This window comes from Tyto alba, unplaced genomic scaffold (genome assembly GCF_018691265.1).
Source record: "Tyto alba isolate M040663 unplaced genomic scaffold, T.alba_DEE_v4.0 Super-Scaffold_26, whole genome shotgun sequence".
NCBI lineage: Eukaryota > Metazoa > Chordata > Aves > Strigiformes > Tytonidae > Tyto > Tyto alba.
This window is the reverse complement of record NW_024881300.1, coordinates 16,270,942-16,289,885: the sequence shown is the minus strand read 5'-3', so window position 1 is coordinate 16,289,885 and position 18,944 is coordinate 16,270,942. Positions and strand designations below refer to the sequence as shown.

The 18,944-nt window shown below is 39.2% G+C and overlaps 1 protein-coding gene across 3 annotated transcripts in view; it reads left to right on the top strand.

The window, feature by feature from the left end:
* Positions 1–17,018, top strand: part of ADAMTS18 (ADAM metallopeptidase with thrombospondin type 1 motif 18) — a 79,373-nt gene extending 62,355 nt beyond the window's left edge. For all 3 annotated transcript variants that reach the window (XM_032990706.2, XM_032990707.2, XM_032990708.2), the window contains 7 exons: positions 257–398; positions 1,934–2,060; positions 6,560–6,764; positions 8,966–9,157; positions 9,537–9,749; positions 11,181–11,328; positions 14,975–17,018. In XM_032990706.2, the coding sequence (XP_032846597.1) occupies positions 257–398; positions 1,934–2,060; positions 6,560–6,764; positions 8,966–9,157; positions 9,537–9,749; positions 11,181–11,328; positions 14,975–15,090 (1,143 nt within the window). In that variant the 3' untranslated portion in view covers positions 15,091–17,018. The remainder of the gene's footprint in view (positions 1–256; positions 399–1,933; positions 2,061–6,559; positions 6,765–8,965; positions 9,158–9,536; positions 9,750–11,180; positions 11,329–14,974) is intronic.
* Positions 17,019–18,944: the final 1,926 nt, after the last annotated feature.

Genomic DNA, 18,944 nt, shown 5'->3' with positions numbered 1-18,944 from the left:
ACGCATTTATATGTATTCTGCTTCTATAGTCTTCTGCAGGTGTTAGCCCAAGCAAATGCTTTGCTGTTTACGAATTACTTTGATTGTTTTTAGTTTATCAAAAAATATCCTGAAAATTCTTTCACAAACATGCTGTGTATAAATATATTATTTGTGTATCATGTTTAGTTCATCTTCCTTCAGAATGACAGAATCCTTCTCTTTATCCCCTCCCATTTTTTTTTTTTGTAAACAAACCCCAAATACCCATCTACAGATTCTGTTACAAGGCAAAAATCCTGGGATCGCTTGGGAATATACGTTTTCCAAAACCAACAATGAAAACAAGACATCTGTCAAAAAACATAGCTACTCCTGGGTGATGGTGCAGTCTGAGTGTTCAGCTACTTGTGGTGGTGGTAAGTAACTTTCCAGTTGCCAATCCTCTTCTTTCTCATTTTTTAAAAGCATTTAAAACTTTTCAGCTGCCTTTAATTTTGCAAACGTGTATCAGTACATACAGGGGGTTACACTGAACACCTGGTCCTTATTTTATTATCTGACAACTTATAACAAAGCTCAAGTACCTTCATACTTCCTGTACAGTAAAAAAAAAAAAATCATGCCAGTCTCAATTCATGTCATTTACGGTAACTCAGTCTATTTTCTTATTTTCTTTAGGTCAGTCTGCATATAATATCTTGCTGTTGAAGTAACATGGGAACTAAATATGTGTTTCAATGTTGTTGTAACTTGGGAACATAGAAAGATACCAAATAATGAGTAAACTTTATCTTACCTGTACCGAAGGCCAAAATATTATCAAGACCTTTACTGACAGTTGCACCCTGATCTTCTCACTGTTTATCTACAAATATTTGAGTTCTGCCAGGTCAGAGTCTCAAATTCTGCATAAGCTAAGGAGTTCTTAGGACCATATTCCTCTAGGTATCGCTTTGCGCTGACCATCTATTTGTTTTTTCTAAATCCTGGATGTTCTGTCAGTGAAAGTAATTCTGGGATGTAATGAAAGCAGAAAACTGGCATGTGGGAAGTCCTGCAAAAGAATTGAAAATTAAAAATTTAGTGGCCTTTAAATTGGAACTGGGTCATATAAATAAGACTATATGGTGCAGTTGTCTTTAATAACAAAGAACAGGACTGGGAGACCAAGGAAATACCATGTTGTGCTCCTGCATTAGCAAAAAAGTCCAGGTAGAGTTCAGGAATATCTTGCTGGTGTGTTGTCAGACTTCACACCATCTCAGTAGACTGTGGAAGAGAGACCCACCAGGAGCACTGCAGACATAACATACGACACCTGTATTTTTCTTGCTTCCCTTTAAAACAAATGAAGATTGCAGCATGGACATAAATATGATGGAAACAACCATGTTTCCAGATTTGATTTGCTGTGCCCAGTGAACCATGTGTGAGGTGAATGATGTATCTCAATTAAAAGATAAATCTAGAAAGTCACTTCATCTCTTAAGGCTTTGTAGTCTTCTCTGTAACCGGTCCTGATGTTGACCCTAGACAGAGTTTAGGTACAGAAGCCTGCTGAATTAAGTCTGTAAAGATACACTCTAAAAAGTTGCAAAATGTTTTGTTGGGGTTTACAAGTGCATGAGGAGAGCTCTAAGCAAGCAATGCTAGTTTCTGCAGGGAATTAGGATTTGAAGAATTACTATTTTTTGCTGGGGGAAGATTCTGCAAATGTGCTGTTTGTAACTAAAATGTTTCATCTGACTTCAGTAGTACCTGTGTTACAGAGAAGGAAATTAATGTTACGAATATGTTGCCAAATTAAATCCTATTTTATTTAGTGCAAGTCAGTGGAATTGTACCAAGGATGAGCTTGGACTTGTTTAATTAAAATTCTTCCCTACTACTTTTTCTCTTACATTTTGACTAAATGTTTATTTTACTGTATTTTTTCCTAATACTTCCATAGGACACATTACAGCAAAAGCAATTTGTTTAGAAGATCATCGTACACGAGTTAATGCCTCCTTTTGTGGCCCAAGGACGAAGCCCTTAACTGAAACAAAACTATGCAATACTAATCCCTGCCCAGCGTAGTAAGTTCTCTTTATTTTTGTACCTTTTTGCTGTGCCTAATGACCAAGTTTGCCATGAAAGAAGTCCTCCCTGACAGGCACACAGAATTGTGTAGCCTGCTAGATGAACCCACTTTTATTCTGTAACGTAAAACAGTGATTGTTTAAAAATGTTAGTTGTGTAGGCTTCTGCCCAATGATAATAATAGAGGCGGTATTTCTAATGTTGCTAAGCAAGACCTCCCGAGGATTACTTGCAGCTCTGTCACCATGCTGGGGTTAGCTATGTGACACTGAGTAAATCTAAGTTACTTAGAGGCCCGTTCTGCCACCTTTACTCACCTTGAATCAATAAGACCATTTCCTGAGTAAAGTGCTACTCCCCATGTGGAAGTGTGGCCCCATGACTCAGATTCCACATATTAGATTAGGTTGAAAGAACCTTGTGAAGTGTAATTAGTGATTTTTGGACAACATGTCCCACAGAGTATTATGATACCAAGAAGAGGCCTATCTAAACCAAATAAATCGTCAGCAATGCCGTCCTGGTGCCCCCCCCCCCCCCAAATAAAAAGAAGACATTGCCTATGTGAACAACCTTATTTTCTAGAAGACATAAGAAAGGTGAGATACAAAGGAAGAGACTGACATACAGATAAGCATTTAGAATCCAGCTGGTCTAAATCAATAGAGCTTCTTTAAAAAGAAGGGAGTTACACTGATTTATAGTAGCTGTAGTAGGGGTCCTTTGGAAAAAAAATGTTGTGTGCTCATATAATTAACCACAGTATTATGTGGGTTAGAACATAAAAGGATAGATTTAAGGACACATTGGCCATCTTTCTTCTGCTGTTTTTTTTTTTCACTTTTGGATTCCTGACTTTGCAACCTTAGCATTATTTTAATTTTATACTAAAGATCAGAAAGGCTGTACTGTGTTGAACAAGGCATTTTGACTTCCAGAACAGGAGATTTTCCAAAGTGATATGTTGAGAAAATTAAGAGTGTTTCAGCGGGAAATAAAGTCTGTTGAAGATGCATTAGAGGCAGCAGAAGGCAGAGGAAACAGAGGAAAGGTCTAGACTGGTGTCATCTGCTGGTTTTAGTCTGTGCTGCTAAAAGCCATGGGTGGCAAAAGCAATTGGCTAAGCCCACTCCCATACTTCATCAAACAACACATTTAATGAATAGGAAGCATTCCTCATCTCCCCCAGTCCAGAAGAGGATGATGGGGCAAAGCAAAAAGATGTGTATGTTCTACTGTGGCCTTGTATTTATTTAAAAATCGACAGTTTGCAGTAAGTTGAACATACTGAAAAATAGTCCATAATAGTTTGGAATTTCCTGCAAAATTTAAAGATTACAGCAGAGTACACAAAATCCAAATGGCAAATTATACACTATGACCACAAAACGACAGAGATAAGGTTTAAGTAATGGTAACATGTGGCATGAGAGGCCCGTGTTCCTGCTTCAGCAGTTTCTTTAGATTGCGTTTAGCCACATTAACCTTTGTAGCCAAATGCAATCTTTTCATATGCAACTTATCTTCTGCCAAAACTATTTTTATCCAGTGAATTCAGTGTCATGTACACAGAATCTTATTGCCTATGATGTTCCCGAGAGTTTTTAAGCTGTTTATGCCTACCTTCATTTTGATGTGGCATTTATATGCTATAAAGCTTCACCAAAATCATACTCGTTTTGACTGACCACACACAAAACTTCTGTTTCTATTAATCTAGAGATCCCAAGGTATTTTGAACATCCGCTGATATACCTATCACTGAAAATGCTGAATATCCATTCTGACAGGCCGCGCAATGTTTTCATGCTGAAATTGTTCTGAGTTACTACTTTAAAACATAACTAATGACTTGAACCCTAAAAAGAGTACAAAAAGAAAAACCATAAAAGCCCCAAGCCACCTCTAGGGAAAACCAATTTAACTCACTAATTAATTATTTTTAAAATCCTTAGGATATATTAATGTGTGGAGTATCTACATGTAGGACCATGTCTTAAATTAACAGATTGCCATTCAGCTGAGTGAAACTATGCCAGAATCTCTCTGCTGAGGAATCTGCCCAGAAAGTCATGGCATGTAGTATTTCCTGTAAAACTGAGACTGCCAACATCAAAAAATGTAGTATTAATAAATACCATTGAGGAAACAAAGAATGCTTAATAGCCAGCAAATAAAGCAAAACCAAATACAGTAGGCATAACAGGCAAGGGAAGGAGGTGAATAATAGGTAAGATACAAGCATGTCTGTTTTGTGACATAAAAGAGGCTCCAGAATTATGAAGCTCAGTGAGGAACAATTACTGCATAAGAACAAAGACTTATTAGTCTGAGTAGGAACAAACTACTGTCCCAACAGTAAGAACACAGAAAGGCATCAGTACAGCACACTGTTGTTGCTGGATTTCAGAGCTGCCAGATCTGGTCATAATTATTTAGTTATTTGAGCTAATGAAAGATAGTCTTGGATCACAGCCCAGACAATCTTGGAAAATGGCAGTTTACTAGAGGACATTAAAGTGGGGTTATTGCCCTCTCCTCTGTGAAGAGGGGAGCTTTCTGGGCAGTTACGGTGACTGAACTCTTAAAATGAACACTTTCGGTTGTTCTACCAATCACTGTTGTCAGAAACATCAAGAAAAACTAATTAAAAGTTGTAAAATGGATTAAAACTCGAACTTTTTTTCTAGAAGTTTGTACTTCAATAGTCCAAACATTTATAAATCAGACAAAAAAAGAAACTTCAGATGTGTTTGGGAATTACATAACTACTGACTTTTCACATTAATATTTCTTTGTCCTTAAATAAGTGCTTTTTATATTTCCCATTACTTTTGGCAGTTACTGAAGTTACTAGACTGAGAGTGGGGATTTCTGCTATTCCCAAAGGGATTTTTCCAAAATAGGCTTTTTATACATTTTTTTACAAATTAAAATTAGCTTTGTTTTCAGGCAGATTTGAACAGACAGACAAATGGGATGCTCTTCATCTTTCACACAGTCAGAAAAGAAAAAAAAAAAGCTTTCTTTCCATTAAAACTGTATTTAACCCAGTGGTCAGAGGATGGTTGCTGTAAGAAACCATGGAAGTAGGATAGGCCAAGCATTCAGATTTGAGATGAGAACCTTTTCTGTGGCATAAATTATTAAAAACTTGAAAAACTGCTGTTTTAAAATCTTCAATTGAATTTCAGTGCTGGGTCTTTGAATATGAGCTCTCAACTTGAGTAAGCATTTAGTCATTCATAATTTCTTTTTTTTTGTCACTCCTGTTTTCCTATCTAGTTGTTATTGATGGTCTCATGTAAGCCTTCGAGGACAAAGACACTTGGTTGTATGTTCGCAAAGTGTTCCACAAAGGCTGGGGACCCACTCAGTGCTTCAGTAATAGAAATACCGAGCAGCTGTTGACATTTCAAAAGTGAACTTATCTTAAGCAATTGGAATAATTCTTCAGACTTTGTCTAACTTCAGTGACATGTGTAACTGAAGTGTGCCTGTGACTGGAGTCTAGATTTGCCCAACAGCTTTTGCTCGTTAAATTTTACCCATTTTATTTAGATTCTACATCATCTGTCTGCCAAATGTATTAGTCTGAGGACATTTTAATCCTCAAGACACTAATGACAGAAGTGCTCATTTTAGCAAGCAGGTTCTTTTTGTGAATAGAGGCCAGTAAGGTTTGATATAAATACCACTGGACAGCACCACGCCAATGTTTGTCACCCTGTGTGAGTGAATCTACACACAAATGCATTGGAAGGTACATGCTCAGCTAAATTGGGCTCATTCTTTCCCTGTCATGCCAGCTTTTCCCTTCTGTCAGCTTAGGTGAATCTTCTTCCTCCGCCCTGTTTTCCAAGAGAGATGTAAAAAGGAAAAAATGTAACAACAAAGGGCAAAGCTTTCCAATAATCGAGTATTACCGATTTATAGAACTCTCTCCATCTATCTGGCTTCTTCCTTTGGCCTTGGGTCTGTTAGTCTATTTGGAGATCTCTTCAACAGCTGAAGTGACAAAAATGATCAACCTACCCTATCTTTAGAAAATATTTTTCTTTTTCTCTTTTAAGAGACATTTTTTAGTTAAAAGCATATACATGATTAAAAAGGGATGGTGATCTGTTAGCCAGAATCTTAGATCTTCTAGATACTCCACCAGCCTCAGTGACAGTACCCCTCGCAGCCCCTGTGGAATTCCAGATCCCAGGTCGGATTCATAGGCAAGCTGGTTCTGGTAGATGAGAACTGTAAATAAGTAATACTGTTTTTTCTAGTTGTATGACTCACATTTCATCCCTAGCAAAATGTTCCATGCTTTGAAGATAGATAATGTAACTACGGCTTTTGGATTGCTTGAACAAATACCAGTACATCAGGAGAGTAGGCTATGCAGAATTCCTGAATAATTCATATGCGATAGCTGCCTCACACATATTGATTTTGTAAAGCTAATTGGACTCCTGTGTTTCTAACATACATTTTTTCCTTTAAGCTGGTCAACAGGTGAATGGAGCGCATGCAGCAAATCTTGCGGAGGAGGGCAACAAAGTCGTCTCATTCAGTGTGTCCAGAAAAGGGCTTTCCAAAGAGAGGAGGTGGTGGCCCATTCCCTGTGTCCTGTCAGCACCCCCTCACAGGTGCAGATGTGCAATAGTCAGGACTGCCCACCTGAATGGAGCCCTGGCCCGTGGTCTCAGGTAATTTGGAAAAAAACTTAAATTTTCATCTGGTGGCATAATGAAAATATTGCCAAATACTCTGCTCTAAAAGAAGAATAGGGCAAACTTTGTGAAGATCAGTACTTTTCTGGTTTCATAACTTAAGGCTGTATGAATTCTTCAAAGCCATTAACCTCTGAGATTACATCCTGCAGCAATACTAACTTTTCTCAGAGATGACAGACAGTCAACAATTGAAGAAGTATTTGGGGTTAGAGTTGCATATTAATGCACCCGCATATGTGAATTGCGGGTTGATAAATTTGTGAGTTACACATTCACTAATCACTTCTGTACTTTTGCCTTTGTTAGGGTACCTGTGCTACTGCAAGTAGAGTACTGCTGCAGTCAGTTGCCATCAGGGCATTCGGGCCCTGGGCAGATTCCTGTGTGTACACACCCTGCCTCACAAACCTGTGAACTGCCTGACATTAAACTAGCCCCAGTTAAAAAAACACACACATGCTTACACAAAACTCCTCTGCTCTTTCTTTCACTACTACTGATGCTGGCATGAACTGTTTCTGTAAGGATAAATGAAGTACTGGGAAATCTGGGATACAAGAGATAGCTGGCAGTACACTTCTATCAAAAGGAGCTACATTATTTTTATTTTTCCATCATCATTTAGCGAGATTCAAGGTAGATTTAAATGTGCTGAAAAATCTATTACTTCTGTGTACACTTCTTGGTACTGTTACTCTTGAGGTGTTCAGGAGCATCTTGACCTAAGCATTCCCAGCTGAGAAGCACAGACTGCCTTTCCAGGGGAGTGCCCTGTAATGTACTATGACAGACAAGTAACTACTCAATAGTCCATTGTAACAGAGTTTTAACACTCAAAAAGAAACTTTTTCTTCCAGTGTGTGTGAAGGAAACCTTAGTGTGGCAGGAGATTATAAAAACCAGGTATGATGATTATATACTTAAAAAGAAAGAACAAAGTCTTCAAACACATTCACGTTTTCAAACTTTCCTTCCTCTAAAATAATAATTAAAAAAAAAAAAGTAAAAATAAATTCCATTTTCCTCCTCTTTAGGAGGTGTACAGTTCAAATTGGGTTTTTCCAATAAGTCTATGAAAATTAAGTTCACAAGTCCTCTTGAAATGTAATGAACAGGTTTATTGAACAAGTTAGTGAAGATCTTAAGATTCAGCTGAAAGCTGTGGTATCACAGGCTCAAAGGAGTTAAGAGGAAAAAATGCAAAATACCCAGCCTTTCTACACAAATCAGAGTAATTTTAAATAAAAGGAGTTTTTTGTTTGTTTGGAGGAAAGATTAAACCACAGGTTTTCAGCATGCAGATCTTTCTTTTGCATCCTTACTACAACTCTGCTTTCATGAAAACTTTTAAAAACATTTGTGATTTAATACAGATCATGATAGTGCAGGATTCTGCCTTGGAATGTGCCCCTTAATTATTAGTAAAAAGAACAATTGGAAGAGGATGCAACAAGGTAGAAAGCTGGCAGCATTATTTCAGGGCTGTTTATTTCATCATTTCATCAGAAATGGCTCATTCATGCATTTTGTTGTGGGCTAAGGCAATGAAAACCACAGAATGTCTTTTCAACTGCACCACGGTTCAGCAATGCGTATTTATTCACTGGTGACTTGTCCTAGGCTTCAGCAGTAATCTTGGCAATTAAAATATCTTTGGTCAAACTTCTTAACCATTGTCTGTATCAAATTCTGTTTTGTAGTGAGATTCATTTGGTGAAGGAGTTATGTATAGACTCCCTGGGTAGTTTTCTCTGCCTCTATCTCATCCCTCTAGGCCGAGGTGAGGACAAAATAACAAATAGCCGAGTGCATCTTGCAGTGGGAGATTTTGTGATGGGAGCTTAGGACCAGCTTTTAACTCTGCTGTCCAGGGGGAAAAGCCTTTTGCTCATAAGTCCAACTTACCTCATCTGCGGAAGAGAGATATTACTTATCTGTTCTACACGGGGGCTGTAAGAGTTCATAGTTTACATTAAGAAAGCACTTAGAACAATGTTTTAGAAGTGACATACAGATGTTACTGTTATTTACTTACCAGTAGAATTTCAAGTTTACGTTTATTATAATGGCAGCTACACAGCATATTAGCCATGGTTTCTATGCTCTGCTGTAAAATACAAATAATGCCAATTTTCATCTTCTCCAGTTCAAACGAATATTTCTTTCCATCACAGTGCTCCAAGACTTGTGGGAGAGGTGTTAAGAAACGGGATGTCTACTGCAAAAGTACTGGTTCTCCCAAGGATAAAATCTTGCCTGAAAGTATGTGCAGCAGAGACCATAAACCTGAATCCCAGCAGACCTGCGTGCTAGGACGCTGCCCCAAAAACGACCGACTCCAGTGGGTGATTTCTTCCTGGAGTGAGGTAAAGTGGTGCAGTTGCATGGCTCACTGCCTGCCCTCGCTGCTCTTGGAAACGTTGACTCAGGGACACACATAAACCATGTGGGGGAAAGCAAGCTGAGCTGGCACTTGAAAACCAGGTGTTCTAGGCAAGCTGCTACAAAAACAGAGTTCTTTACATCCAGGTGTAGTTAGATGTACCCCGATGTCTTTGTTTATCAGGACCTAGTCACTGACTTGGATTCATATTTCAGTTTCCACATTATAGAACATGGTCTTTGTGGTTTTAATTATATAATGCTTCTGTAGTTTTGCACAATTTGCGGTCTCTTGCACACAGCACATTCTCCTTTATCTGAATGTGTTTCTGTAGATTTAAGAGGTGTACTTCGCCTTTGCAGTGCTCAGCCTCCTGTGGCCCAGGTGTACAAAAGCGAGAACTAAAATGCGGTGAGAAAAGCATCCATGGAAAATTGATCACCTTTCCTCAGAGAAGATGTAGAAACATCAAGAAACCAAACACTAACCTGGAAGAAGCTTGTAACAAGAGAGCCTGTCCATCACAAACATTGTATAACATGGTGTCTGGCTGGTACTCCTCACCCTGGCAGCAGGTAGGAATGGGAGACTTTCTCACCTCTCTCTCCCTGTCCCAGCTAACACGCCTTCTCCAGCACTATTTCGTGTCTTGGCTTTTACGGAGTTTACAAAAGGAGCAAGTTTCTCCACAGAGTAGCTCAAGTAGCATCCCTTAGTGCTCTTCACTACACAGCATGAAAGAAAACCAGTGCAATGTGACGGCGGACTCTTGGGCAGTGTATCCACTGTCATTAGAAGGTGAGGCTGCCGTGCTGGGCTTAGAGAGCACCAAACCAAGAAAAGCCGCAGGATGACAGGCCCCGGAATGAATGCTAGCTGGAGTGGCACAAACACCTGGCAGGTGTAAAATGCTGCAGAGCACGCCGCTGTGACTATGGCAGTGTGAGTCCAAGCTCCCTAGATTAAAGCTAGCCCCAGTCTTGCACGGTGCTGCAGTCAAATGTCTGATTGCACGGAGGAGGTATCCCCAGCACTGACAGTCCGCAGGTGTCTCCTGCACGTAGCCATTCTCGAAAGAAGGTCACACCACTCAGTCACTGAAACATGATGCAGCTGGTCCACATCCATCATGTACTTTGGTGCAGCTTATTTCTTTGTCCTGAAACTGAAGAATGTCACCTAAAAATGTTATTCATGCTCGAGAGGCACTACATTCCGTGGTCATTTTCCAACGCTTTCTTCTCAGTCTTATTTGAACTGCACTGTGGTTGAACTATTACGTATCTATATGCACAATGTATTTGAGCATCTGCACAGATCGCCTGGAATTCCCTAAATACTGTGATTAATTACGGGATCAGTCTGTATTTGTTCCTACATTCTTGCAAACAAGCTTCTGTATTTCTGGAACTTATCTGCTTTATGAGTCACATATCAATGAGACACACACTCATTTAATAACATTTACATGAAACAACGTATGCCTGACAATCGTAATCAGATGAAAATGATCACATTTATCTTAAAGACAACTTTTCATGAAACACATACAAGTAAAAGGCTTATTCATTTTAAAATACTTCATAGATCTTCCTGCAAGCGCATAATGTTTTTCCCCAGATACTGCCATAATTACGGTTCCAATGGGAGTTTTATCTCTGTTCAGGCAGCAGGATTGGGCCCAGAGGCTCAGAGTTCACAACAGATCAATGCAGACAATCAGGAACAGGTTTTCTAAAATGTGTAGTTTCTGTCTCGATGTCTAAGTAAGGAACCATATTTTCAGCCGAGTCCTTAAATAACCAAACTTGCGGAAGGGAGAACAGCTGCATGTGTCTTTGAAAAGTTGGTTCTGATGGGGGTTGCTGAACAGCAACACATCTGATCCTGACCTCTCTTGCTTTGAAAGTCTCATCCAAAGCCCTTTAAAGTTACTCCTTGGCTTTCATGGGCTCCCAGAGAGTCTCTGTAATGAAAGATGGCTTTTACTTTTTTTTTCCCTACAGTGTACAGTAACATGTGGAGGGGGTGTGCAAACCCGGAGCGTACAGTGCCTGCGCCAAGGAAGACCAGCTTCTGGGTGCTTGCCCCATCAGAAACCAGCAGTCCTCAGAGCTTGCAATACTAACTTCTGCCCAGTCCCGGTGAACAGAGGTAAATCTCAGCTCTACATGCTGCAGCAGGGCTGGTGACTAAGAACTCTACATCCAGCAAAAATCACCTTTTCCAGTTATGCCCACTGATGATTAGTATTTGGCATGTTCCTTCATAAATGATTTTTTCCCAGACTTTACAGTTACTCTCTGATACTACAGGATCTCTCTTTTCAAAGTGAACCCTCTTAAATCAGACGTGAGAATATAACTGACACAGGAGATTTTAGAAACAGGGATATGTTAAAATAAGGTATGTTGAGAAGTTATGCCATTTGGTTCTGAGCTGCGTCTTTATACTATTTTTTTGGAAAACATAGAAGCATCCTAGGCTGGTACCGTTTTATGATTAAAAATAGCAACTTTTGAACTAAGCAGTAAGATTTTGCTATTTATTTGGAGTCTTTTGAAGTCCACCCAAGGCTCAGATTGCACCCATATCCTGGGAGTCCAAAAATGCTTTGTCTAGAATGGACTTCTCACTGCTTCTGAGCAGGGTATGACATGCAGTCAGGGAATATGAAATTAAGCTCTGTCCCCACTGGTATGTCTGCTGTATCCCTTTCCACCCCTTCAGTGTGTTTTTCAATTCTAGAGAAGCAGGAGGAGCAACAGGTTTTGTGTTGCTCTGAATGATGGAAGGGGAATTCTCTCAGAAGCACCACAGAGAGAGAGCGGTGCATAGCCCCATCCCACGGTTGCTTAGCTGGTTACAGTTTGTGACTCCTCCTTAACTGCAGGAAAAAAGCTCACGGAGGTCCAGGTTTGTCCCGTGTAACGATACTTGTCTGGGTATGCTAAAGCACCTTAAACATTAACTTTCACATTACCGTACATTAACTGTCTTGTTACAATTTAAAAACAAGGAGCTAAAAGTAACCTCTATAAAACCTAGGCGGGATTGCAAGAAAAAGGTGGTAACAGATTTGGGAGCAAAGGTCAAGCTCTGGCCCTGCAGCTTGTAAACTGAGATTCGCCAACCACCCCCCTCAAGTGTACCGATTCCTGGCGTTCACCGTGCACAGAAACCCCGTAAAACCCAGTGGTATCTTAACAGACCACTCTAGTGCATCAACTCAAGACAGGCCGAGTATCAAACTGCTGTATCAGGGGACCTGAATCTAAACAATGACATCTAGATTAACTGGTCCTAAAAGGAATAAATAAATAGTTCTGCTGGTTTTCTAAGTAAATGTTCTTAACACTTTCAATTAACCTTCCTAAAAAGTTCTGCTGTACTTCGGAGTTTCTGTGTTACATCCTTTTCTGTCACGATATAGCAAGCACTTTTCTTTCACCCCTTCCTGTCTCTGCTGTATTTCAGGTCTGGAGTAATGTCTGTTATTAATTTTGGCTTTGGCCTGTTTCTCTCTCTCCTCACATCTGCAGGAGCCCTTTTCCCTTTATTATAACTGGGTCGTCAGGCTCTAGAGATCAATTATCTCTTCACTGCTCTCTAACTTTCTGTCTAAACCAGCAAAAAGAGAGGGAGCCAGCTGTGCTGGAATCACACTGAAGCAAATCAGTCTCTATTATCAGACATGCAGCTCCAGCTCAGTGATCAGAGTCAAGAAATTAGTGTTTCAGGGAGAGTTTACGCACTTTCCTAGACAAACTGGGTCCTTTCCATTCCTCTGTTAAATGCAGTTATGGTCACCATAACTCCTAGTAAATCCAACTGCTTAAAATTAATGAAAATTTAAACACTATTATATATACTTGAGTAAATAGAAATAAGGAACTGATGGCTTGATCCGCATCCATTGAAGTTTGTGGGACTCTTTGTGTTCATTCCAATGGTCTTTGGATTAGGTCCCAAGAGTAAAGTTTTCCGCCATTCCTTTGTAATGTTAGCATTGCACTCCGATCTTCAAAAGGGGAATGAAGATTTATTAACACTGCCTTCACACTGCTTATACATTTTTTTAAAGAGTAATTCATAATTTTAAAAAATGTACCCTTCCATGGCAGGAGAGCTTCTTCCTGACTTAGAGAGCCACTTCCCTCACTTTGTGCTCTGCGTGTTTTACATCTGTTGTCTGCTTTGGGGGCTCCCAGCCCCAAATTCTGTCTGGTGGACAGTAGGTGAAGCAACGTGAAAGCTGGTGCTGAACTCCCAGTTGCCTCCCTGCTGACACTCAATTAAGAACAGAAAGGCAGTGCTGTGGCGTGGGAAGGCTGCGGTTCAGTACTGAGCTTCATAGTTCCTGGACAGCTGTTTGTTCAAGGACAGTATTTTCTTTAGGTAACATTAGCATTTACAGACAGGCGTATGTTATTAAAAACCAAGGAATAAAATGGCATTTAAAACAAAATATTATTATTAAATTATTTTCTTATTCATTCAGATACATTTGAGGGTGATAAAGGTGTACAAAATCACCCTTGCCATCATATAAAAGGGAATTAAAAAAAATCAAAGTGGTGACTAATCAAAAGACATTCCTATGGACAGATGGAGATGACTCCTGGTCCACAGAATATGAAGCTGTCGTCTGTGCTGTGTGAGGGAGCATTTATCTTCTGTGACTCAGCTTAGCTGATCTGAGAACACAGACAACAGTGGCTAGATTTTTCTTCACTGTCTCCTTGTAAATTCCTTTTATTGACCATGTAAACAGTAGTTCTGAGAGTTGAATGGAATCTTTTCCCATGCTCACAGGAGATTTCGGTTTAGCTATAAATTTTGTTAAACCTCATTTAAATGTCTTACTGCTCTCTCAGACATGGTGGATTTGTTTATAAATCATCCATACGAATCATCACTCTGCTCTTTTAAAGAAACATAAAGCATCTACTACAAAACTGCAGAAAGGAGCAGCTATGAAATGTTTGTAAAGCAACTGGGCTCTGTGTATAAATGATCTGTGCATAAGTTTAAGTGAAATAAAATGTTAATTGAAAAATATGGTTTATTTGTATTTGTAATTAAAAGGTGGGATTTTCAGAACTAAACACTGTCAACCTGTCTCTTTTCCCATGGCATAGTCAAAGTCCGAAAAGCCTGATTCATGCCACCTACCTAAAGTGTCCAAGAAGAGAGATTTCGTAGGCTCCCTGCCAGGTCAAATGGAGAGAAGTCAGTCCCTCTAGAAAGTGTTGGAACGCAGACACAGCATAGCACACACGTGCATTCAGATTTCCGTGTGTTTTGTGCGTACATGCACATACACTCAAAGCTGACACTACTCTGAGGTGCAGGTAAACTCCATGTGAAGTTGATGGCAACAAGCATGGAGCAGGCTCATATGTGCAGGTACCTGGATTTGGAACAACATCTGTAACCAGAGATGAAAACACAAGTGACTTTTTTTATCCTCTGCAGTGGAACTTCCTCCTGTTTTGCTGAACTTCAGTGTACTCTACGTTTTTTAATTCCTTTAGCCTCTGACCCTCCTGCTATATTAGCTCTATCTCTATCAAATTAACAAATTTGATCTCTTAACAAATTAAGCATCTCTTAACAAATTATAAAAGAAACTGGTATTTTTGAGATGAAAGCTAGTTCATTGTTCCCCTTCTTTGAATTGAGCGACTCATTGTGTTTTTAATATTACCAAATGCATACAAGTGTGCGGAACTCTTGCCTGACTTGTAGACTTGCAAAAACTCAGTCTTACCATATTGCTTGGATTTCTGTCCTTCAGATGATCCTTCTTGTGTGGATTTCTTCACTTGGTGTCATCTGGTACCCCAGCATGGTGTCTGCAACCACAAATTTTATGGCAAGCAATGTTGTAAATCATGCACGAAGAAGAACTGATAGCAGCGTGTTATCTGAACCCTTCAATGACAGGATTCTCTTCTGCAATTTATGTTGGAATTAACTTTGGTTTAAGGCAAGACATGGTGCCACAAAAACCACTGCTGGAGGAGACACTTTTTCCAAGGGAATGTCTGAGGTACAGTAATTGTTGGATATATGTTGAAAAAGGAATGTTTCTTTTTTTTTTATTTGCTGACCTCACTAAAGTACAGGGTACTATGGATCACTTGAACACCGAGACTCAAGGGGCAGTTCTTTCTTTAAAAGTGTCATTTTGCACTGTCATATGTTATGAGGAAGAAATTAAAGCAAGGGAGCCTTTTCTGGCTCGTTTACCAGAATGCAAAGCAAAAGAGTTTGGGAGCTCGAGGAGGAAGGTTACAGCGTGGCAGCATGACAGAGTGCACTATCAAAAGCATTTCTTTTCCTATTTTTTTACGATACAATCATCCCAGGGTAAGGAAGCTGTTCACTGCCACTTCCACAGAAGGACATTCAAACGGCTGCTGTCTGGAGAACGCAGCGTCACGCGTGTGACCACAAGAAGTAAATAGTGCACTACAAAGATATATGGTGCTTCTCTATTAGACTTGCTGCTGGAAAAGCAAGTTCTGCATCATGCTAATTTTTTTATTGTTTTGAAGAATTAATTTTCTGCTTTGTGTAGAAACTCAGAGATGGCTGACTAGTAACTTGAAATGTATTCCTAGAAATATTCAGCGTTAGAGTATCTGGACTTTTAATATTGCTGTGTTACAAGTAAAATAGAACTTCATATTTCAACTAACTCAAGGAACTCAAATTTATTGAGCTCAATGGTTATGTTTTCAACTTTCTAAGCTCATTATCTATGTAATTTTAAAATTTAAACTTGATATTTTAAAGTAGTTTTTTCAGAACGTTTTTGATTGAATGCCAGGATACTGAAGAATGTCTTCCTTTTAATCTCAAATCTCTCTGCAAATTTTGATTCATTCATTACCCAAAGGAAATAACAAAAATATTACAGTCCATTAATTCATGCTAAACTTCTCTAAATAGTTATTTATTCATACAGGTTATATGGAAAAAAAAAAAAAAAAGAAAAAAATAAGTGGATGATTTACTCTAACCAAATAAAAGTCAATTATATTTTTATACATTCTCCTAATACTTTTTATTTAGTTCTGAATCCACCCGAAAACAAAAGAAATGTAATTTTTGTAATCATTCAGTATTGAGATGTTCGGTGACACTATATATCAAATGGCACAATTTAAAGTTTTTGCATTGAAAAAATACCCAACCTATTTGCCAAACCGTTCTGAGACAGAGCTGTGTTCTGCTGTAATTTTCTGGGCAGTGCCTATGAGGGACATATTTATCTAATTCACCCAATCCCACAACTTTCTTTGATGAATGTAGCTCAGTTTTACTGTTTTTTTAAAGTATCGTTTCAGCGTAAGATTAGCCAGCTCAGCACTAACGCCAGACAGTGGTCACTTAAAATTAGCAGTTCCTTCTGCAACAATTTAAATTAAAAACATGTATTCTATGATACTTTAAGAAATGATGATTGGAAACATATCTCAACCCTCATTGCTCTGTCTTGATATTGGACATTGTGTACTTACAACCTTTTTTCTAGGAAAGCTACAAGGGTTTTTTTTGTTTTCATAATTGTGTCCTTTTTATTATTTGATGTAAAATAATTAATTTATTAATGCATAGCTTTTCCTTTATATTTCTTTGCTCAATTCCATAAGTGACAACTGAGGAAAGAAAATGGTAGTGTCACAAAATATGAATTATGGTTTTAAAAAAAGCAAAAAATATAAGTGTAATATTTAATTATTTTATAAGCTTTGTAATAAAGTACTCTAACTGTTTCATCATATTTGGAATTGTAAAATTCATGAATAAAATATGGAGGTTATAAGTAAAAACCAAGTAATATAGGTGGTGTATGCATTCATTTGCATTTGTGTTGATTGTCCTGCAGTGACTTTAAGGGAGACATTACCCTGTTTTCTTCTGCTGTAGCTGGCTGATGTCTGTGACTCTGAGCCGACGCCAGTTCTGTGGCGGGGTGCGACAAAAGCTGCCCCCAAGCAAAGCCTGTTCTTTGGGGCAGGGGAAGTTTAGCCACCCCAGCTCAGCGTGGCCTCTCTGCCGAACCATGCCCCCACCATTCAGCTCTCGTTCGGGTTAATATTGGCGGGGAACCCTCAGAAGAGTGGCTCTGGGTGCTAACAAGCCATTATGATGAATGGGATGGAGGTCATTCCTTTCAGGCACTCAACGTCAGGCGTATGTGCTAAGGTCATGTGAAACTTCTCTACTTTTGAAGGTCCCATTATACTGGCAAGTGAGGAATGCACGACTGGTTATTCAACAGAGTGAATATATTGTGTTGCCTCTTAAGAGCAGAAGATGTTTCTCATTTGAATGACTACCCTACCACTGAAGCAGCTGGCTTGGACTGCGCCCATTTCAGGCACAAAAAGGCAAAATGGACATAACTTCATGGGCTTATTTTCATAACAACACAAAAGCTAAAGTACACAAAAATACAGTTGCCCCCCTAGGTGCAAGACAAAACTGACCTATTGCTTCTCTCACTACAGACAGTGGAAACTTGTGGATCACAGAACCGGTGTGATTCTTCCCCGCATGTGTTTATCTGCAAGGTGCTTTGCAAGACAAAAAGCCTCCTTCAACACAGCATTAGGTTTTACAGCCTCTCCCATCTGCCTGGGGACACTTTATTTTTCTAAAAATGACTCAGCTAAGAAGTTTCCAAGCCAATCCCTAGTAGGGACCGCATCAAGTCACCGGATCATTTCATACATATATTCTCTAACATCTATTTGCCACTTTTCCCTTCATTCATCATCACTCAGTTCTCTGACAACAGCAAGCTATACGGAGTATTGTTGATAGGAAATACTGAGCTTGCTTCTGACTTACAGGATAATCTAGTAGGTGCTAATAAGCAATAGATCAGTCTGCTCCCGAAGGATTCCCAGCAAGCACTCTTTTGAACATGATTTGGTCCAGTGATTTAAATAATTAATATGCCCACACAAGAATTCAGATTCTAAACTGCTCTGTGTTCTGGGCTAGAGTTTTAGAAATAAAATGAACTGATGGTTGTCAGTGAATTACGGTGTTGGAGATGGATGTTGAAAGAGGAAATATTGCATAAAGATGTGCTATTGTGTGGTTGGATCAACCCCAAGTCCACAACTGTTTTATTGCTAAGCCCTTACAACGATATTTGGTATACAAAGCTTGGCAGTTTTCTAGAAGTATATTGCTGCAAGGCTCACTTTATAAAGTAGAATGGGGTCTTTTCACAAAGGACTAGCTCCATTTCCTGTAGTCAGGTTTCATCACTCAGGTAAAGCATGCATCTGCCTAAAACTCAAACAGATATTTAATGAATGGCTTGATTGTGTAAATCAAACTCAGCTATCTTGGATGCCCAGAAGACATGAAATGTTGGAGACAGATGAACATTTCGCTGCATGTGGTTTTATGGTAACGTGATCCATATCCCTCATTTCCTTTATTTTTCAGCAAATCCTATTCAAAAGCATCAATAAAATAAATTAACGTTATTTCTATTGTAGTAGAAGTCCAACCCTACTGAGTCACTGGGATCCCATTGTGTACAGCACTGTATACACATCCCATGAAAGGTTTACAGTCCCGAGTGCACAACAAGAAACAACAGGAAAAGAACATGTTAACAGTGAGCTCGTTGTGATTAGGAGAACAAGTGTTACTTGTGGGCTCACTGTCTGGACACTGCAGGACATTTCAAATGCAGCTCCATGCAGATACGATCCCAAATGGCAATACTGAGG